Source organism: Toxotes jaculatrix, chromosome 16 (genome assembly GCF_017976425.1).
Source record: "Toxotes jaculatrix isolate fToxJac2 chromosome 16, fToxJac2.pri, whole genome shotgun sequence".
Classification (NCBI taxonomy): Eukaryota; Metazoa; Chordata; class Actinopteri; family Toxotidae; genus Toxotes; species Toxotes jaculatrix.
This window is the reverse complement of record NC_054409.1, coordinates 8,375,785-8,399,177: the sequence shown is the minus strand read 5'-3', so window position 1 is coordinate 8,399,177 and position 23,393 is coordinate 8,375,785. Positions and strand designations below refer to the sequence as shown.

The window sequence follows — 23,393 nt, the reverse complement described above, 5'->3', positions numbered from 1 at the left end:
GGAAAAACAAAACAGAACTGTAAGCATCGGCAAAAACCCTGGGCATAAATCTCAGAAGGCCTGAGAAAACTTCAATTCAAACTTCACAGCAATCACACACACACAAATTGTACATGGGAACAAATTCCTGCACAAAGAAAATTGATTCTCTATTGATCATTTTTTCTTTTCTTTCTCAGACTGACACAAACCTCCACAACCCTCACCTTTGCGTGCGTGTTGAACAGTTCGAACAACGCCATGACCAGCTGCTCCACTCCGATGTGTCCGTCCCGGTACTCCTCCACGTAGTAACCCATGGTCTGCCGCTCCACCTCTGTCAGCAGGTGGCGCGCCTGCTCCTCCAGCATGGCCCGGGACTGGTTTACCAGGCTGGACAGAGTCACCTGAGAGCCCGCCACTCCCTTATAAAACCCCGGCTGATGTACATGGAGGACAGGAAAGAAAGAGACAAGTGATGGAGAATGAACATGTAGTTTCAGTACTACGTGTTAAACATTTATTTATATTTCTTATTCATTACAGTTTTTGAGAGGTGGTGGAGAGAGGAAAAAATAAAAAGGTGAAGAGCAGGTCAGGGAGAGGAGGAGTGGTGGGTCAGTAAAATGGGGTCAGATGATGTTCAGACAAGGATAAGGAAGGGAGAAAAGAAGAGGAGGATGAGGGTGGAAAGGAGGAATAATAAATAAGAAAAGAATGAATCATGTTTTTCATGAGGAGGGTAAAAGACAAGGGAGAGGAGAAAAACGTGGAATACATGGGTAAAAGAAATAAGATGGTAAGACTGAGGGAGAATGGTAGAAAAAGAGGAAAGATGTGAGGAAACAGGAGAAATCAGGTGGACAGGGAAGGAAGGGGAAGATGGAAAGGAGTTGGATGGAAGAGATGGAGATGGAGGAGGAAGACAGGCAGATGTAGACATGGAAAAAACAAGGAGGAAGGCAGTTGATGGAGGAGGAGGAGAGCGCAAGAAAAGAAGAAGGAAGAAGTGATGGATAGGGAGGAAAGAGGGGAGATCGCGGGAGATAACTGCAAAGACCCCAGAGGTGACGAAGGAGCAGGAGGAGGGTTAGGAGACAAAGGAACCCGATCAGGGCGGGCGGAAAAAGAACAAGAACATAAATTACACCCACATACACTGAACCAACCATCAGTCTTTTCATCCCAAATGTATAAATTATCATTCTTCTTCCTCCTGTCTTACCATCACCCATTATCATTAATGCCTCGTGGTGCTAACACCACAGCTTGCTGCAGGACAGAAACTGTGCCATTCACACGTGTAGCCGGCAGGTTTTCCATTTATTTATTTATTTATTTAATTATTTTGTCGTTTACAGCTATCACATCCGTCTCCTGTGTGCCAGCTGGCTTCTCTGCCAATCAGAAGGACGACACTGTGACACTTCAGAAACTGATGAGCTGTCAATAGCCCTTCGCTCCATATCTGCTCCTTTTTCCTCACCACCTGTTCCTGTTCTTTTCTCAGTTATCTGCTCACTAGCATGCAGCTTTTCTTTAATTAACTCCTTAATCAAAGACACCACTTCAAAGTCACAGCTTCGGGGTCTGTGTCTGCCTGCGTTTGTGTGAGACGGAAACAGGAGGAAGAAACAGGCCCCAGCACCGTCTTCCTCTCCTCCGCCTCCACTCTTCGCTTTCACCTCATCCTCAACTCTTGCCTGCACTCGTCTGTCTGTATTATCAGCAATAGTTGTTCTAATGTCCCGGACTGAGCAGAGCCAACAACTGTTTAATGCCCAAGGTGAACTCTGGTGCTACCCTGCCTGAATCTTAATCACCTCAGTGCTTACCACAAGAATTTCTCCAAAGCATCCGTGTCCCGGTTACTTAACTCAAGGGCGCCGTGGAGTAAACCGACAGGACCACACGAGACATGTGAGCAGTCAGTCTGTCTCCCTCTGTCGTATTAGAGGGCAGATTGGCACTTGAGGGAGCTAATGAAATCGGTCGTCACTCAACTGGAGTGGAACACCTGCAGTCTCCTGCTAATGAGGTCTGCTCGAGGAGGCGATACACGAAGATGGAGAGAGGAAGCTTTTACTGTAAGATCACAAGTTTACAGTTAATGGACATCCTGTAACGCTGGCCCGTTTGTTGGATCCAGTCCATGTCTGAGGTCATCCTCTGGCTCCGTTTGTCAAATGCCAGATAAGCTGATTGGCCCTTTTATCACAGCAACCCACAACAACAACAACGACCACCATCGACATCCAGTCAATAAAGAGCAAATCAGATAAAGCCAGATCAAAAACTGGCTGCGTCAAGACCTGGAAATGTCACAAGCTTTATCTCTGCCATAGCGTGACTCAATTTAATGGAAAAGTAAAAAAACAAAACAAAAACAAAATGCTGAGAAAGTAAAAAAGGGCATTTTTCCAATAAGTATGAGACTATTCTTCTCCATGTTTTCTTGAATCACACCTCTATTAGTCTCAACATTAACTCCAGGAACACGAAAACGTCTTTCCTGGCATTCTGCTGCCCTAAGGGTCACAGCACACAGCACACTGAGCTTCCACCTTATTTATCTGTAAACAGAGATCAGAACGTAATGACTTTTATGCAAAGGTTTCCTGAAAAACAACAAGCAAATAGCTGAACGCTGAGCTGAAAAGGCCCACGTGGTAGTAAGAAACCTCCATGCACACACATACCCATGTATATAAACATTTTTTTTTTCTTAGACTGATTTTAAATAGAGGACATTTACAATGTCCTCTATTTAAAATCATATATAGAGGACATTTACAATGCTCTTCAACAGTGTGGACCAGTGCTGTGTCTCACTCTATGTTGCAGGAAAGCTTGTGAGTGAGTGGGGGCGGGGGTTGACCGGAGAGAGTGAGAGAGGAGACGCAAACATTGGCAAGGCTTTACAGAGGAAACGGGTTATGTAATGAAACATCAAACTATATCGAAAGGAAACGGTGTTGTTTTAATAGATTTGAAAATATACTGATGTACCCTAAAAAGCCGATATAACACCCAGCCCTAACATATGTACACATACATATACACATACACATACATTCAGACTGAGGTTACTGTATGGTAAAGAATCTGGAAAACACAAACTCTAAACAGGCAGTTTCTTTGGTTTGACTTTTCTTTGTCTGTGTTTACTCAGTGATTAAACGTATAAATATGACTCTATATTTATATGTGACAAAACTGCTGAAGTGACAGAGAGGAATTACCTTCACTTCCTTAACTTTTAATCACTGAGTAAACACAGACCAAGGAAAAACCAAACCAAAGACACGGCCAGTGATGTTTCCTATTTCTCACTCTCAGCTCTGCACTCGGTCTGTGTCTGTAAACAAAATAAGTAAATTATTTTTCTCAGAGGGAGTTTAAGCCCCTTTCTCTCAACAGGATGTGGAAAGTTACTGGGGAAAAAAGAAGAGGAAAGACAGCCGTATCAAAGCTATAAAAATCGATTGCACATGATGGTGGCACAGATTGGGTCTAACCTCACAGGACTGATCCTGGTATTAAAACCTGAGGCCTTCAGGGAGAACAAGTGCACCTCTGTCATGCTGTAATTTTACAACCTTTGAAACACCCAATAAATTAGCTTCTCAATTCCACCACTGGTCACTGACAGAACTTTAAGGTCTATATGTAAAGTTTATGAGGGTTTCTGCAAAGCACAGAAAGTTATAACAGACGTATTTACTACATCACTGGCACTGCGCACAACGAGGCTGACAGATACCTATAATCCCACAGTGACTGTGTTCTGATTTTATCACATTACGAAACATAATGCTGCTCCATCAGATGGAGCAATAAGAGCCCATCTCTGATAATAATAACCATAAAGAAATACGTTTAAGCTATTGAGTCAGATCTCACCCGTTGCTTGAACCAGCTCCGATCTCATTCTGCACACATCACCAAGAAGTGAAATTGACCCTTCTCTTATCGCAGCTTTGGGCTGCTAATCAGCTTCAATAAGGCGACAGACAGTGGTCACTTATCACCACAACAGTCTCTGAACCCTCTGTGGTTTAAATTTGCTCGGAGCAGCCACATCTGCTAAAGTCTTTCATGCATCAGAAAATAAATTGAATAATTTAGGAACCGAATCAATATCTGTGAGTGGATCAGAATTGAGTGTTTTAGGAAATTACCTGAAGTCCTTAGAAGACTGGCTGATTTACAGCGTGTCAGAAAATACATGACCTTTTGGTTACATCAAATCACAATGCAGTCCTGCTGCCAGTGACAGATGACATTTATAATACATCTGATAAATAAATAGAAATGAATTTGCACTCAAGTGAATGAGTATTGACAGATGTTACTTTACATTCACGTAGCGTCATGTTATTCATGTCTAATGAGTCAAATTACTCAGTCAAACATATTTACAAATACAGCTGCAGACTGCACAGTGCAAGTACCTAACAGCAGACCAATTTACAGAAGGTAAGATGTGTGACAACTGAATCAGTCTTCATTAACACAGCAGCATGCATTACAGCTTTCCCTTGGTACAACAGTGTTAATTTACTATTATTATTATTATTGCCTGCCTGCATGACATGACTTTTAACAGTTGATAAACATGTCAAGGACATGCACAGACCTGCCATAAATGTGTAATAAATGTTGTAATCTCAATGAGGCGGTGCAGCCCACATAGGTGGGGGAAAAAAAAAAGTCATGTTACTGTGTCAATAGTGTACTTCTGTTGGAAGATTTACAAAATATGAAACGAAATGACAACGTGTATATCAGATTTTTAGATTCAGACATCTCCATGTGAAAAAGACCTGAAACTGTGACTGTGAAAGTCACAAACCCGCTGCTCTGGGATGTTACCAAGATGGCGCCCAAGTGAACCAACATCTTTCAAGGGAGACTTAACTTTTACAGACTCTATAAATCCTTGTCAGACTCGCTGTCAAAGTATTTATATTGCTCCTGAGCTCTCTCCAACAGTTGATGTTCTTTCTGCTCTTTGGTTCGGTCTGATGAGCTGTGCGCAGACATATTTCTGCTGCAGGCTTTGTATTGTTGCTGCAGTCATATTGGACGTATCAGTGTGCATCAGTGCAGAGGAAGCCCATCTGGCTGACAGGTAGGTTCTGATGGTTTTGAAATCACTCTCTCACTCACACAACAGTACCAGCTTATAGCCGGCAGAGCTGAAATCTGGATTGCACGCACTGATATTATTTGTGATGAAACATCAATAAGGCTGCCAGATATCTTTGTGCATTCTTAAGCAACATCAATTGAATTTCATGGTTGCGGTGTTGCCAAAACATGGCAGGTCTGTTTTTCCAGTTTCCACAGAAATGAAACCTATAGTATACCTCTCTTTCAACTTTGTCCTTGTGAATGGTATCTGTGTCTTCGCTGACTTGCCTTTTACTTGGACACATGGACAACCTTCCATGTAATAACCTGAGGTAAGTGGTGTAAAATCTGATTGTTTGTCAGACTAGTCCTTATATTTTCATATTTATTCACCCAAATTAAATCGTAAATGTGATTAAATGTTTCGCGACAGAGAACTGCCATCATCTGATTTTGAGTCGTTCTTACATACATTCCTATTAGGTGTAATGTAAAGAATAAATCTCTTTACCATGGATGTAATAGTGCTGGGATTAAACATCCAGGGTGAATAGCTTTGAACAAACAGCTGCTTATATTGATATCCTGATTTCTAAACTGTATAAAACTGACTGTTGTTTACCCCTCACAAAATCTATGCTTTATAAATCTCAAAAAATTGGAATATTCATGAGGTACACCAACCAGTGTCTGACCTATGAACTCTCATAATTACCCATGAAATTAAATTACAACAGCCAATATTGACAAGGAAATAAGTCGGTGTGTCATTCAATCATTTGTGAGAGAAAATGGAAAATCTGAAAAGCATCTAACTTAACTGTGTGTGAAATAGAGCAGGTTGTCATGGAGGCTGAGGCCTGTTCTGTTTGATGATCTTAATTTGCATGAGAAATAGTTGAGTGACAATGTGTCCCCACCAGCAGAATGGACAGAAAAACCCTCACTGAAGCTGCTGAGCCAACCATTTCATGAACCAATCCGTAAAAGGGAACGGAGAGTTACACACTTCAAAGGCAGCTTTTTATTTTATAGAAAACTAACAAAAACAAAACCACCACCACCACCAACAACAAAAAGAACACTGTGCATCATTACAAGTGTAACCATGCACCACCTCTCATTAAGCTGCCTTATTTTATTTTATTCCATTTGCAATACTTCCCCTACAGCAGTACATTATATTCTGTAGTTTTAATTTCTAAACCTGAATGAAATTCTTTGCAGCATTGTGCTTCACTAAATACTTATTTTGTGAGCTGGATTTACTTCTTCTTACTTCTTCTTTACTTCTTCCTCCATCTAAGTGTGTTTATCATGCCATTCAGCCATTACTCACAAAATGTCTGTTTCTTTAACGCAGCCTTAACCTTATGTTTCTTTTCACATGGTGGGAGACCGACGTAATTACACCACTTTTGTTGTTTATTGCCCATGCTGTTTTGTAAAACTCTTAAAACCTCTGGAAAATACAATGAATCCATCATGAATTCTACATGCTAGCAGGCAGATCCTACTTGGAGTGGTCAAAAGTACCTCGCTACTGCAAAACAAGAGAGCTCTGAGAATTACATGTGTAGTATTGCCATAGCTTTGGTTTCCATAGCTTTTGGGAACCATCTGTCTCCAGAGCTGAGGGATTTATCTTGATGATAAACGTAGAACATCTTATGGTTTCAGCTGGAAGCAGTTTTAGAATTTAAGGATTTAATCTGTGGATGCTTTCAGGTTTCAGGGAGACCATTTCAAGCTTTTCAGTTTTGTCTGTGTGTGATTACTGTACGAGCACTCGTGCTAACATTTAGGTTGTTATTTCTCTTGAACTGTTCCTGCTGTCATTACATCTATGAGCAGTTTACTGACCATTGGTCCTCTCAAACTAATATAGCCTATCAGTTTAAGCAATCGCTATAGCTTCAATAAGCAAACTGTGTTTGATGGGCAAAAGCAATATTTACCCTTGTTATTTGATGTAATACATTTTGTTGTCTCTCAAACAACATTCATTTGTTGTAGATCAGGGCCAAAATGAGGTCAGAGCAGAATTAATGATTGAGAATTGCTGTGTGACCTATCCTTAATTAATTAGCTTATCGGTCTGCTTTGGCCTTTGGGCTGCAATTACAGGATGGAGAGAGAGAGAGAGAGAGACAGAGAGAGAGAGAGAGAGAGAGAGAGAGAGAGAGAGAGAGAGAGAGAGACAGAGAGAGAGGAGGGGTGTGTGTGTGTGGAAGGACAGAAGATGTGACCGTGGGGATGTGCTGGATCTACAGGCACCAGCCGGGGGACAGATGACTGGAGGATGCAGAAAAATATAAGATAAACACAAACCTCTTGGTTTGTTTAAGCAGCACAATCACTGGCAGATCATTCTATGAGAGATTAATATTTATGCTGAGGACGCGTTGACACACTGTGAGGTTAGCAGTGTGGGTCGACTCCAACAGAGAATCTCTGGCTCACATGGAGGAGCCGCAGAGCTGTGAATTATCACCTCCCTCCTTGCTGCCGAGCCCCTAAAGCCCTGCTGCTACATATCTTTCCAACTTAATGCTCTCTCTCTCTCTCCCTTTCTTTCACTGTGTGTGTCTCTCTCACACGCACACAGACACACACTATCCAACAGTAACACGTTCAAACACAAGCACAGAGCAGCAGCCAATCCACACGCGTGTCCTTAAGTTGTTTGGGCTTATTCGGAGCTTGTACACTTTGACACTCAAAATAAAAACGGTGGTTTTTATTTTTAACTCTTTACATCCTCCAGCACTTGGTGTTGTTTCAAGGGATTTCTTTTGATACAGCTGCTGAAGAACAGACTCATGGTTTATGCTTTTTTATATAAAAGCACCTGAAAACCTAAATACCTTTCCATTCAGTGCCAAAGGTGTTGGATGGAGCTGAGGTCAGGGCCCAGTGCAGGCCAGACCAGCTCTTTCTCAACAAACTGGGAAAACCATTCCCTCATGGACCTGGCTTTTTGTCAAGCTGAAAGACGAACAAGTCTTCTCCAAACCTTTGCCACAAAATTAGAAGACAACTTTTAACTAAAATATCATTGTAAGCTGTAGCTTTAAAAAATTCCCTCCATTTCAACTGGCAACATGAAAAACAACAATCCAAAACTACAAAAAAATATGTGTCCACAGGCTTCTTTAAGACTGCTGTTGTGGTTTTATCAGATTTGATTAACTGTGGCATCTCCCAACACAAACAACCAACCGAACAACAAACACCTGATTCTGATCTATGCTTTGTTTAATTCTACAGGGTAAAGACAAACATAAAATTACTACTCTCTTATGTCAAAAAAAAAAAAAAAATCACCCTCAATCACCCAGAACAAGAAGCTGATTAAGGAAACGGGGTCATGAAGATGAGCAAAATGGCCTCCACAATGGATCTGCAACAACCCAGCATAAATACAAGCACATAAACACTACTTCTTACAAACACGCCCTCGTGGAAAAGCATACAAACATCTAGAAGATCAAAAGGTAACCACTTTCATGGAACAACATGTATTTTATCAAGGTCAGTCAATAGGACAAGGCTTTCAAATGGACACACACAGCAGGGTTCCCATAATATTATACTGTTGACGCTTTAATAACAGTCAGCATCAAAAACACAGGAGCAGACAACAATGGAGCAGGTTAAAACTGCTGGTTTACAGATATTGACACTACCACACACAAAGAGTGGGGAGGACAGGACACCACTGTGCTGACAGTTACTGACAAGCCATCCACAGTATAAATCAGGTTATGCTGCCCTTTGATGATATCTGCTGCAGTGTTCGGAGGCATGTGTCAAGAAAAGCACAGAGATATCCACAACCAAGCTGCACATGGCCTCTCTGTATTTTTATAATGAATCATTTTTATATTAACCTTCATGTTCCTTGAATTGTTTTTTTCATTTTCTCCAGAGGATGAATTCTAATGATGTTGGTGATCCCCTGACCTTTCCTGTAGCACAACAATATTGGGTGGATCACAACTTAATTTTGATGTAACACAATTATTTTGGTGGTACATCAGCTCTCTAGTTGTCCTGTCTTTGTTTATGACCAAATAAGCAGCAGCTGAGACTAAACTTTGTGTTAGCAACTGTCATTAGCACACTCTGAACATACTAAATCATCTCATCATCAAATCTTAGCAGCAACATATTAGCATCTTCTCTGTGACTGTGACTGCCTCTGATACTGAAATCTTAATTACACATGGCAGAGGAAAGTGATCCTCAAACCAATATTTTAAAGACATGCTGCAGGGAACTATAACCTTTCTGGTCAAGGTATTAAATGTCTGTTAAAAGAGAAAATGCTGAACTTCTGCTATTTGTGAAGTTCAGGAGCACAGCAGGCTGAACAACTCTCTGTTTTATGATCTGTACCTACTGCCCTGCTCTGCTGTGGAAAAGAAAAATAACAACTGGAGGATAGAGTGAAATTAATTAGGTAACCATTTGTATTGTCATGACGTTTCTTTAACAGCCATGAATGAAAAGAGAGAAGAAAGCTTCACAAAGACGAGCACTGAAGCCCATGACAATGATTTCCTTTGAATCTCAGAATTGGCTTGTTCTCTGCTTTCCCCTCACTCAGATATTTCTAAATGAACTGTCAGTGTAACATCTCACACCTGATTAGACTTTTATGGGAGGGTTTGCTTTTAAATCTGAGTGGATTGCACAGTGTCTTATAAAGGTTATTGATCCTCAATGGGGAACTGTATTAGCACGCATGTGTTTTTTGCATTAGACTAATGGAAGGATGGATGGGGTACTCTGCAGTATCACAAATCAGGAATTTCACAGTATGTTTGCATCTCTGGATGTCTAGGAAAATCTTGTAAACAGATTTTTGTATCCAACTTCTAGTGCTAATTGTGTATGTGTGTGGCAGCAATGCACAGACAGTGAGAGGGCAGATGTGAAAACTTCCAAAGCACAGTTTTGAGGTGTCTTGCCAATTCAATTTGTAAAGACACCAGTCATAGAACAGCAACATCAAAGACTCGGATTGAACTTGGGACCTTTGTCACGTCATTTTGATTTCACAGTGAACTGTAGAATTAAGCAGAAGAGCCAAACAAACTAACCAGAAAGCATTTCCACAAAAATAGTATAGGTCCCACATATGATGCTCCCCAGAAGGAAAGTTCACAATACAGTCTTTGGTTTCTTTACAGTGTCTAATCTAGTCCAGTCCACAGCCCATGTGGCACCTCTCACAGCTCTGACATTTCTTCATCACAGGGAGCTCGACTGATTTCTCTGCACACACTGGGTAAGAGACTGGATAGGAAGGCAAGTGTCCTGTAAATTGCTGGGGAGGATGAAGGCAACCAAGAGTTCATAAATTCTTCAGGCTGACCAGTGGAGACCTCTGGAGAGCAGAAATGCTTTTTCACTCATGGCTACGAAGAAGTGAAATAAGCTGTAATGCTGCAGGTATTGCATCCACGAAATCCACACATCATATTATTCGTACATATGCTGTTGTAGCTGCGGTGCTTTGACTGACACCACTAATATGGTATCATGGTATGAATGTTAATAGAGTGACTGGTGGAAAAATCCTCACCAGAAAAATAAAAACATTGGTGTTTAGCTCAAATTCTTTTAAAGTATCTATATTGATGTTTCCTCTTTTGGTTGTGCAGACAATGACTATCCTCTCTCATTAACGAAGGTGGACAGAGCACGATGTTGTTACGCCATCACAAAATTTTCAGTTGGACTTTCAGCAGTGGTGCAATTACACATAAAGTCAATGGAAAGACAAGTGGATGTGAACTGGTATGGATGCAGCGTGAGCTGAAGTGAAGATTTTGAAATGCGCATGATGATCATTAACTTGAGCAAAGAATTCTTGATTATCCTGAAGTTGTGACATGTACAGAGAAAACAGGAAAAACAAGAGAAACTGAAGGAAAATACTGGATAGAACTAAGAGAGTGCTTTGTCAGTTTTACTTGTGACTGGGACACCAGAGCGTGTAGTTAGTGTCCTTTGTCCTACAGACAGTGCTGGATTCTTTAAACATGAATACACCCTTGATGAAGCAGTTCAAGTTACCTAAACCTAAGCAGACCTTATCCGTACAGTTGGGAGAAACTGAAAAACAACAATTCAGTACATACAAATTTGTTGGTTTACTAATGCTGAGTATATTCCTCCATCACTCTTTTATCTCACCACTTGTGATCAGATAGCGGTGCCCCCAGCACAACCCATCAGAGTTTTTTTGTCTGAAAAGGGCACCTTTGACAAAAAGGGCAGGTAATCACGGCTACTGCTGTGCACACCAGAGGTTGTGTTATGGGGCAAACAGTTTTAAAACTACAACTATAAATTACGTTTTAACCCTTTTTGGACCTCAGTCTGAAGGAAATGTGTTTCTCTTCTCCTCAAAAATGCCTCCCACCTCCATCTTCACTCACCTTGTTCTCTTTTACAGAGTTTCTACATGGCGTCCCCCCTCTGTCAGGCGAGGACTGTCCAACAGAGCTTCCATAATGAAAAGTGAGCTCTCCCTTTCACCTTCCTCCCCTCACTCTCACCTCCCCTCTTTCTCTGCCATCAGCCGCTGTCTCTTCCAACTTTCTTCCTCGTTTCTCCATTCCAACACACCCTCTCCTCCTTTACAAAGTCACAGTCAAAGTCAAGAGTAAAGACAACGGAAGTACACTATGTGATGAGCGTATTAAGGACACTTAATTGCTGATAGGGTGTGTTTGAAAGCCTTGAGGTAGTTAATGTAGTATAGATTTGGTAAACCAAAAATCTCTGGATTTGATTTTAGATTTTAAACAGTGGTAAATAATGATCACTGCAGTCAGCATATAAATCAGAGAGTAAACGACTATAACGTAGATAGCAATGCACCACTCTAATACATCAAAACTATCTCCCAAAATTCTAATTATTGCAGTAGATCTTCCTCTTACTGCTGATCATACACAATCACCATATCTGAAAAGCTGACAGCTCATTCAGGAGCACAGCATGTGAAACCACGACACCAGCTCAGCAGCACATCTAAATTAATAACTGAAAGTGGATTACAAAGCATGTTTTTTTCATAATGTATTAGTTTTTCATTTTTTTTTTCATTAATTGCTTAGTTTATAAAATATTTTAGGCAGCAGAAACTGTTAATGCAACAGTTTCTTTGTACTCCATGTTTTTTTAAAAAAATTTTGTAATGTACGTATGTAGCTGTACATAAATAATCAAGTATCACTGATTAGTCAATAATCAGTTAATCTTAAATTGTTGTCATTGTTATTACTTTATCAGGTTTTTGACTGATTGATAGTAATTTGTGATTTTACATTAATAACAGAGGAAGGTAAAGAATGTCCAGTGATACAATGACAATCCATGAGCTTTTCTCAGCCAGGACATTACAGTGTATGTCTGTCAGGTAAAAGGTGAGACTTGACAGATACAGCTTGTACAGACTTAAACAGGAAGTCGGTGACACCACTGACCCATTGTCACTCTTCAATGCCATTTTCCATGCCAGTGGTGATGTTAACAGATAGACAGATAATTATATCCCCAGAGAAGCACTCAACACGCAAACACACAGACAGTCCTGTATTTAACGTACGCACGCGCACACACGCACGCACTCACACACAGACACGCAGAGGAAATGACTTCTTGTGAATCTCACCTTTCCTGCTGCAGATGCTCCTTGGTCTACTGAGAAGCTGCAGAAAGACAGATGAAAAGGACAAATTAATCACTGAGGGACAGTTGAGTCCTCACTCATACACACACACACACACACACACACACACACACACGCATGCACACATAACATAATCATTACTGTAAAATGACAAGGAATTGGCATAGTAGGACAAAAAATTAAAAAGGTAGTAAAATAATTAAAATGTGAAAATGGAGGGTTCATTCGCTCACTAACACTATGACTGTATAATTACCCTGATTAGTACAATAATACACAACCAGACCACAAAGTACAGCAACATTGTTATAGTGTCTTTACAGTACATGGATGATATACTTTTCTATTATTTATGACCTGCATCTAACCTGTGACATCCTGTTTTTTAGTGCTGAGTAAGGGATCATTTTTATCGGGTACATTTAGACTTCACTTACACACTCATACACATGCTCACAATGTGAGGAGTTATTTATATTTGAGATTTTTATATATATATATATATATATATATATTTTTTTTTTTTTTTTTTGGAGTAAGGAATGGAAAAGAGGATTTGGAATATCTTGACTGACAGCTTTTCATGTTGTGGAATATATTTCTCATTTATCTCCGGCTGATAAATGCACAGTAGCACAGATTTTTAAATCTTCATCACGGCATTCATGTTCCTGAGCGATGTGAGGGAAAGTGCTGCACAGAAAGGCATTTTTACAGGAAACGTGAAATGTGCATGTCTTCCAGTCAGGCTTTTCAATAAAATTAAAGCACAGACATTGAAATGCATGTCACAAACTCACACCAACACACTCCCTCTCTCTCTCTTTGAATACATGAAAGGAGGTATTTTGAAACGTGTCATTTTCTTTTTTTCGAAGCTCTATATTTCTGCCTGAGTGAAATGACTCCAGTAGATGTGTTTACATCCTCAAGTGCCCATGAAGTAATAGGCTCTAAAGCAATGAGTAAACACGACAGCTAAAAGTGTTGCCTTCAGGGCCAGAAATAATGAAAAATATATAATTAAATCAGAGTCAAACAAAAAAAAAATTAAAAATAAAATAAAATCTTGCAGTCCCCACCTGCAATGGCACATTAAACCCAGCATGGAGACCTGTTCTGGGATTCAAATTCAATTAGCCCAGTTGACTTCTGAGACCGGCTCAGTCGGTTATTCTTTTTTCCTACTGATTTTTATAATGTGTCTCTCTCCCCGGCTGCTCTCTCTGTACTGTCAGATAATGGCGCTCTTTAAAGACGAGACGTTAAATTAAATACTGCAAACGAGCGCTGCACTATAATCTCACTTATTTAAAATATGCAACACAAGCCAAAAAGAACAAATTCCCCTGTAAAACATTATTCCTAGTTACAACATCACCCAAGGTTTCAACTCTTAATTAACTGCTCTTGGTGCAATTTTTCATATTCAGAATTGGGGAAAAATGTGAAATAAATCCATGGATAATGAAATTATATTTGTGGAATTTATAAAAGTTTATGTATGAAACATGCTAAAGACAGAAAGTGATTAATAAAACATTACTTTAGGGCGGCAGAGAAAAACTTTTTTTCACCTGCCCCCTGGTGAGTATTCCATATATTACTTAAAATCTGACAAAAAGTGAAACACAAAATGGAAATTTATGGAAATCTATTCATTGGGTTTATGTAATTTTATGCGCTCAACATGCTAAAGACACAAGCTCAAAGGAGAAAGCATTCAAATATTCCAGCACCTAGTTTGTCAAGGAGGGAACTGCTGCCTCGTCGTCCATATTCCAGGTTTATCTTTTTAGATTATTGAAAATTTGAAATAAAAATGTCAAGACTATGTGGGAATTATGTAAATTTATTATAATAATAATTATTATATATTTGTGTGAATTCATTGACATTAGGAGTGGGATTTTATTTCCCAATCAAACAGATGTTTCAGCTTCATCTTACTGTTTTTGCACAGAAATACCAGAGTGGAAAAAAAAATGAACACACAGCGAAGAACCATCAGCTGTGCTGCCTCTGAAAGAAACACTGTAATAACCATGACAAGACATCTTCGGGGGGGGGGGGGGGGGGGGGGGGTTCTACAGAAATTAATTGTTGAGGTAAATGTTAAATACCTTTTATAGCCGTGTTTGTTTTGGAGAATCAGAGACAAATTACAAGTTCTGACTTGTGGGGCTGTCACGTTGGATGTTATTGAGTTGATGAGAAAATTAGTCTGGCATTTACATCAGACTTTAATTTGGTTGTTGGGAACCACATTTATTCCAGGTCATGAGCTGCAGATGAGTTGCTCAGGTGTGGCATTTTGAGAGGATCTCTGGCATTTTTCCAACAGAGCTGCAAAATTTATTTATTTATTTATTTTCTCCAAAAAGATTGTGAGTGAGAGTCTTGCCAGCGCAGAGACAGACGTCTTATCACGTTTGATAGTTAAAGACTGTGGCATCTACTTTACTCTAAGAAGCACAGGATGTTTTTCCGGGTATTCTCATCATATTTCTCTGCTAAGTCTTTTTCATGCTGCGCATTATTGAATCTAGCGTAGTTTCAATTTGGTCAACTTTGTTTAAAAAACAGTGAAGAATAAAATTTTCTATGATTTCTTCAGTGTCTCAATGTCTGCAGACTTAACAGAATTTGGAAACAGGGGGAGCCTCATCATCATCATGAAGCTGCCAACACAGATTAAACAAATGAGATTTAACATATTAAGTAATGAGCTTTAGTGGTGCTTTTGTTACCACTGGGCGAAGTCAGCCTAGCTGTTTCCCTTGCTTCAAGTCTTTACGCTAAGCTGAGCTAACAATCCTGGATTCATATTCAATGGACGGACACAAGAATAGAATAATAATAATAATAATCTAACTCCTGGCAAGAAAGCAAATCAGCATTCTTTACTAAAATGGCAAATTATTCCTTTAATTTCTTTAATTTTCTGGGTTACGTTTGATTTTATTAATTAATTCTTGTTTTTTTACCCCACAGAAGAAGATTTTGAAAAACAAAATCAAAACAAAAACATTTTATTTTTACTACCACTGTTATTTTTTTGTTCTATTACCTTTTCTTCATTTTGTTTCATGTGCTTTAATGTTCTCTGTGCATCTCAGCTTTTAATTCAAAGGTTTTTTGTGTGAGTGAATACAGTAGGTGAGTTCAAAAGGAAACTGATGTTTATTTATTGTTGTGACAGGCTTTGTCTTCATGGCTCCTTAATTTAGCATGTCGATAATAATAATTCATTTGAATGAAGCAACATTTTCCAACTGATGTTTTGATTTCTCAAAATTCAAGTTTGGTGTTAATGCCTTAGAAATTAATACAACATAAAAAAGGATTAATAAGCGGGAAAATGGAATCTGTGGTTAATAGATGGTTGTAGCATTAGCAAGTCTCAGAAACAGTACAAATTTGGGTTCTTTTAATTGGGCTTGGTCCAGACTTTTTGGGTTCAGTTAAAACTCACCCTGCCATACTGCTGTTGGCGGAGCTCTCTGCAATCTGCGAGCTGGCAATCCACTTGGTCTCACCCACCACCGTCCTGGCGTGCGGCAGGCGGCCGACGTCTTTCACTGTCATCATCAAGTGCCGTGACGACTTCAGGACCCTGACGGCTTCGTCGTGCGGGATGCTCAGGAAGCTGCGGCCATTCACCTCCAAGATCTGGTCACCAACCTGCAGGGAGGGGAGGGAAGAAAGAGTTGTGGCGGGAGGGGCTGAGCAAGGCGACGAGGGCGGACCAGGCAGAGACTGTAACATGAGCAGGTTCATAGATCAAGGGTCAGAGAAAGGTAATGTAACAGATGGGGGTGGTGGAGGTGCATAAAATGTTTAATGGATCACAGCAAGACAATAAGGTTGTAGGTTTCTTAAAAGGCATAAAAGTTAAAAGTTGTGGCTCTCTCAGGTTGGGGCAGTGAACAGAAATAATTACACAAAGATGAAAGTGTTCTCTGCTCACTGGCAGGTTCAAGACCAGAACTGTTTAATATATAATTGAAAACGCTTTCATATGTAATTTCACATTCCATCAAGGGGTTGAGCCTGGAGGCAGTGGTAGAAGGAGTATAATGATGTCCATACTAAACCCCACCTTGGACGAGGTCAGCTCTCTGAGGTGTATCAGGGACCCTCATCTGTGCTCATGAAGCTACAGCGCCATCTCAGTCTCAGACAGCACTTTTCTTATGCTCTGGATCTGTGTGTCTCTGTCTCGCCTGGCTTAATTCCACTGGTATCAGTTATGACTCTTACATATTTTGTACATAATGTTATCTCTGTGACACAGGTGCAAATCCCACTGAAAATATTTCTGCAAACATGGAAAACTTTCCATGCATGTTCTCCATGTGTGGGGTACAAAATGTGCGTCAACAGAGAGCTGATCAATTACCATAGTTGGATCACTAAACAACCAAACAAACAAATACTGTGTAATTAATTCTTTAACTTCAACCTGTTATATTACAAGTGACCAACAGTGTGAAAGTCACAGTGCAGAAACTGTAGTAACAAATAACCCTTTGTCCACCAAATGCAAAAAAAATAAAAAATACTCTGGGTAAAGAAATTAATGTCAGGACTCTACTGACTGACTCTTTTAACTTTATCAGTCACAGTGAATGGGCTCGCCACTCCCCATTTACAAAACAGCACCCTGGTATTGTAAATTAATTTGTCTGGCATTTAGACTTGACGCAGTGTTCAGCATTTTACAAATGTCTACAAATGCCACTTTCTTTGTGTTGGTTCTATTCTCATTTTAGTGCGGTCAACCAACCAAACCTCACGGTCATTTCAATGTTCTCTCAGCAAAGTGGAGATTAAAGACATTCAGAACCTCATATGTTTCAGTTTCTTGGGTATTTTCCAACAACCTGACGAGACCCAACTCCAGGTCTGTCACACAGCAGCAGGTGAGCCGGCTGAGGACATCCTCCCCACATCAGCCTCCACCTCAATCAGCCCCTACAATGGCACAATGTGTAATAATTTGTAGTAGGGCCATTTGATTGCAAATAAGGGACACATAATCAAAACTGCATCTATAAATGCAATCAATTAATCAACGCTAACAAGCGAGAACACACACTTCTGCCACAGCGAACACTTCTCATTCGTGCTGTCGCGCTGAGCTGAATCCTCAGGGATGAGAGACAGGTTTTAAGACTGAGTACAAGCTGTTTGTTCCAGCTGTTTGCATTACAAAAAGGCACTAAAAGGAGTCAATAATCTGTTTCTTATGGACTTTTTACAGCGTTTGACAACCTTGAAGCTCCATTTAGTGTGAGCTGAGCTCGGTTTATCTCAGTTTCACTTGGAATCGACAGGGCTTAAGAACACACATGGCTGTGAAATGTACACAAAAGGAGCAGACACACAAACAAAACACTCTTTTTATCCTCTCAGTGTCGCTGTCAGTCGAAGGAAGTCTAACTTCAGTCGTCATGAAAAACATTATATTATATCACATATTTTTGTCTAAAAAAGTAAATGTTTCAACAGTTTTAGTATGTTTGTATTTCTACAAAATGAATGTATATTAGTGCGTTACCACAAGCTGCCTTTATGTGAAAGTATCCAGACTCCTTCATTATTGTGTTATAGTTTAAAGTTAAAATGGATTACATCTACTCATAGTAATTAATTTTACAGTTTTTGGTTAAAACAATCCAGTGTCTCCCAAAATTGACAGTTGTGCAACACTTGACTTGTCAGTGATCACACAAAATAATTACTTTTAAAAAGTGTCCAAAAGATCAATTTACCGTCGCTATTGTGTACACTACTAAATGTCTATTGTATATGCGGTGGTGAATGAGTGAAAAAGTGAGTGACACAGCCTATGATTCTGAAAAAGAAGTGTCAAAGTCAGTAAGAGGGGCTTTGGTCAGGGAAGTGACCAAGAACCCAGGGGCCACTGCTACATGTCCTATGCAGATATGGACAACCAACACAAAAGTGCTCCATTAATCAGCCCCTTATGGAAGAGAGGCTTCTGAAACTGCTCCTAAGGAAAAAGAATAAAATAGGATCCTCAGAGTTTGCCACAAGCAGCAGGACCAGGGAAACTGGTCAGAAGGATAATTGCTGCTAAATGCTGAGGGCTCACTGAAGAGAACCTGCTCACATCCTCACACTAGGGTGAAAGTATACAAGTGGCCCAAACAAAGCTCAGACTTACGCACCACAGAACATCTGCAGAGACCTGAGGATGTTAGTTCACAGAGAATGCAGCTTGAGAGAATCTCCCACAAATTTTAGGATAAAATGCTCAAATCCAAGTTAATAAAGTTGTAGAGACTTACCCAAGAAGACTTCTACACATGCTTCTACAAAAATACCAAATAAAGGCTCTGAATACATGGGTAAATGACAGATGTTAGTCATTACCTTTTCTTAGTCTTGTTGTTTTTTTGTTTGTTTTACAGAGGCCATGTTGAAATGTCACAGCAGGGAACACACCGGTAATAAAATTAATGAATTCAGTTTCAGGATCCTTGTATCGTGCGTGTTGTCTTACTGGGGCACTGTAATGGAACAGAGCCATCATTAATGTTATTAGTAACACCTGTGCTTTTCCTGCTGACAAGTCAAAACATCTGCGGTGGAAAATGTCTATTAGTTGCTATGGTGACAGATAGTAAGGGGGGTGACATGCAACACGGCCTGCGGTCTGGAACCACACTGGGGAACATACATCCCCAGTGCACCCACTCGTTTTATTCTTTACTTTTTTGTCTGTTCTTGAGCGAAAGCATGACTTAAACAGAAGCAGGTACCGTAGCATCAAGGTTTATTTGAAAGTTGTTTCATGCGCAAATTGAAAATGGGAATAAAAATGTATGGACAGAAGTATAACTACAGACATAAATTTGTGGTATGGTGTTGTTTACATTGTTTGTATGTTCAGTGCAGATTATATTTTGGCCTGCACTTCTGTATCAGCCCTGTAGTTTAAGATAAGGAAACACTATATTGATCCCCAGGTGGAGAAATTTGGGTGTTAGCAGAAAGACAGCGAGAACAGCAAATGAGCAAATTGGCAGGGGTCTCAGGTGCTGTTCTACGGCCTGATGGGAGCAGCTGACTCGCTCCATCTTGCACATGGAGAAGATGAGCCTGTGGATGAAGGTGCACTGCAGTGTGTCAGCAGCAGTTAATCAAGTCAGATCATTGCACCTGTTGTGTGTGACAAATGAAGGGAACTTTGATTCTGACTCTAATTACACGCTGATTAAGTTTTATGACCCTGAAAGCCTCATACAAAACCACACTGTTAATTACGGGGGAACGAAACAGAGAATGCCAAAATACAATATTAATCTTTCCTCTCTTCCTCTCTTTATTGTTCTAATGGCTCAGGACACATTGTTCAATATCTCAGAACATGAACTATTTCACAAGTTATTTGTAGTTTTCTCTTCCATGACTTCAGGGACCAACAAGAAAAGGTGTTCACTTGACTGTGCTGCTGCATCTCCAGCCGTCATCACCTCGCCACCGACATCTTTCCTGTCACTCACTCTCTCTCTCTCCTTCTCTTCCTTTCTTCTCATTATCCCACTGCTCTGTGCTCTCCTCCTCTTGCTCATTATACTTATTTGAGAGTAGATGGGCACGGTCCTGACTCACAAGCGCTTCATATTTCATGATCAATCTCTGCGTCACACCTGAGGCTCCGTCGCAGCGCTGGGCATTCTGGGCAATTAAACATCAACCAGTGGCAATGACGTTTACGATTAAAGCTCTAATCAATGCTGCCGTGCAGTGATAAGACATTCTTCTCCGCAGTGGCATGCCTCACACAGTTTTACTGAAACTCTCCCAATTATAGACTCTGTATGTTCAAAATGATTGTCCCTGCAGCTGTGAACACACACCTGCATGTGACTGAAGATTCACCAGGATCAGGCAGGAGAACGGAGAAGTGTGTAAGTAACAGTTTGAGTAGTATCACAGCAGCTTTATGGACTAATCCATGGAAGTAAGTAGAAGTAAATAAGCTTTTGCAGCATCTCGCTTGTCATATGCAAAGGATCATAACAGCTTTGCTACAGCTTTTGCCAGTAGAGCCTGATACATGATGAAATATAATCATCAAAATGCTGCTTAACGGACGAGGCTGGTGATATTTTGTGTTTTTCTTATTGTTAACAAATCATGCTAGGTGGTGCTAGATGACATGTTCCTTTATCACAATGAACACACACACACACAGCATTTTATTTTGACTCAATCCCTGATACACCTTCCTGCTAACATACATAATCACTAGAGCACCAAATGCATATTACTCCGCTGCTGAAAATAGTCCCCAACATATGAATAATGTTTGCTAAAATCTACAGCGCCCAGCTGTTTTAGGAAATTACTGAGCCTTCTTAAAACAAGGAAACTACATAGTTGTGACCTGTCCTGAGCGAACGTCCACAGTCACATACTGCAGCCTCCTCTCATTCATCAGAGGAGGCAATTACTGACTGAGATCAATTCAGCCATCTACTTCATAATGTCAGTGACCCTGCATTTAGCTGGACTATGCCACTGCAGTAATGGCAGCATCACTGGGGAGTGCAACACTTTAATCAGCTGGCAGATTAGTCTATAAGCTCTGCAGCATAATCCGCAATAATAATGCTAATAAAGTTGTAAACTGTGGAATATAAGTTAGAGTGACTAACAAACAGGCAGTAAAAAGATTATGCCAAAAACTGCAGAACCACTAACAATTATTGTCTCTCTCCACTGTGCTGCCTTACAAATAATCCTTAAAAGAAAAGGTTTCTCTCCATTTGTAGACAGATTTAAATGCAAATTAAAGTGCATCACTTGGCAAGTGGTAAGTGATGAATCATATCCCCTGTCTTCTTCTCCTCAGACTAACTGCTCCTAAAAATCTCTCCTGGCTCCTTCCTCAGCTCTCTTTCCTTTCTGTCTTTACGAGACGACTGTGATCACAGTATTACAGATTTGTTTTTAATTTATGGTAAGTGTAAGTTAGGTCATACATCTGGACACCTTAATATACTGAAGTATAGTCAACAACTTAACCACCATCCTAAATGAGAAGAACCTACTGTATATAGATGTGTTTATGTATCGACAACAGTATTTCATAAATCTCAAAGGTATCTTGGACAGTACAAACGTAGACTTTGACATCTGTTCGAAACACTGCTGCAGAGCAGTGACAGCAGACATAAGAGGTGGCCAGCCAGACCACTACACTGCCTTTGAATTGTCTTACTTGAGCCATTTGATCTGGACAATTGTCAAAGATTCCTCTGACATTATCAGCGCTATGTGATGAACAGTGTGGATCAGACAGCTCAGGGCTGAATGGTGGTGCACACACAGAGGGATAAAGTGGCAGCTCCAGACCACTGATCTCTAAAGCTACATTAAGAAACAGTGAAGCAGTTCTATCTGGCCTTTTGGTGCTTCTTTCACCTAAATGCTTCATTTTCTGCCCCCAGTGCACTTTCTCTCTCTCTGTCTCTCTGTCCTGTTGTTCAGACTTATCACAGAGTATTCATTTATATCCTGAGATGACACTCAGACGGTGTCACAAATTGTAGAGAGACTGCACGTTATTAGATTTTGTTTTCTCACTCGTATCTAAATTGATATGGGTCATGTTTACAATAATCTCTTACACTGGCCTGTGAGGTTCGGGCAGTTCTCTCAGAGTATACTACAAAGAATATCCTTTTGATGAATCTGTTTTTAGTGCTTAAACTCTCGTCCAAGAATGGTTGAATCGAGGGCAACAGGACCTGTTTGTTGACACATGAAGACGTTCTTCAGTTCTGACTGACAGGTGGAGAGTCCCACATATTTAACCTCTTTAGATCGTTGGTGTCACTTAGTCTGTCAGTACTTCTTAAAATGTGCAGTTTTGTTATTGATAAACAGTTTGCAAGTAAGAAAGAAACCTTTAAACATTTCAAATTTCTGCTACCGATGTATTCAATGCTGTAGCGTGGCCAGTCTTGTTTTTAGCACGAAAAGATGTTTAATATATCATGAGCCATCTATCTGGAGTTATCCAGAGAACTTTGTCGAGTAAAACCCAGAGCCCTCTCCAAAATGTAACACTGACAGATGAAAACTGGGTAACTCTGCGATTCAGCACAGTTACCCAGATAACTCATTAACCCTGCTTCCTGGAACAGACCACTGAAAACTGACTACTTATTAAATCGAAGCCAGAGTCTGCCTATGTGGAACCAGTCCCCAGGGGTTAAAACTGCAACCACTGTGTAAAGCAAGAGAAGAGCACTGCAGTGGCTGTTTCTGGGTATTTTAAGGATAAAACCATATTAATAAAGCTCAAACATCTAAGTTTTAAACGGGCTAAATTTGGTTGAAGTTTCCCAGATGTCTGGGTTTCATCAGCAGCCTTTAAATGACTTTACTTTAACATGAAGCAGGTTCTGAGTATACGTGAAACTACATTCATTAAAATGCTCTTCAAACAATGCTTCAGTGTAAACCTAGGTGACAAAAAAAACTTGAAAACAAGACATCTAGATGTCTTTTGACCCTAATCAAC

At 40.1% G+C, this 23,393-nt stretch overlaps 1 protein-coding gene across 1 annotated transcript in view; it reads right to left on the bottom strand.

Moving 5' to 3' along the window:
• The window catches only part of whrna (whirlin a), a 120,178-nt gene that overhangs the window by 16,309 nt on the left and 80,476 nt on the right, over window positions 1-23,393 (bottom strand). Inside the window, exons 4-6 of the mRNA XM_041058987.1 lie at window positions 16,302-16,510; window positions 12,809-12,845; window positions 207-419 (exon numbers count right to left, since the gene is read on the bottom strand). Of these exons, the coding sequence (XP_040914921.1) occupies window positions 207-419; window positions 12,809-12,845; window positions 16,302-16,510 (459 nt within the window). The remainder of the gene's footprint in view (window positions 1-206; window positions 420-12,808; window positions 12,846-16,301; window positions 16,511-23,393) is intronic.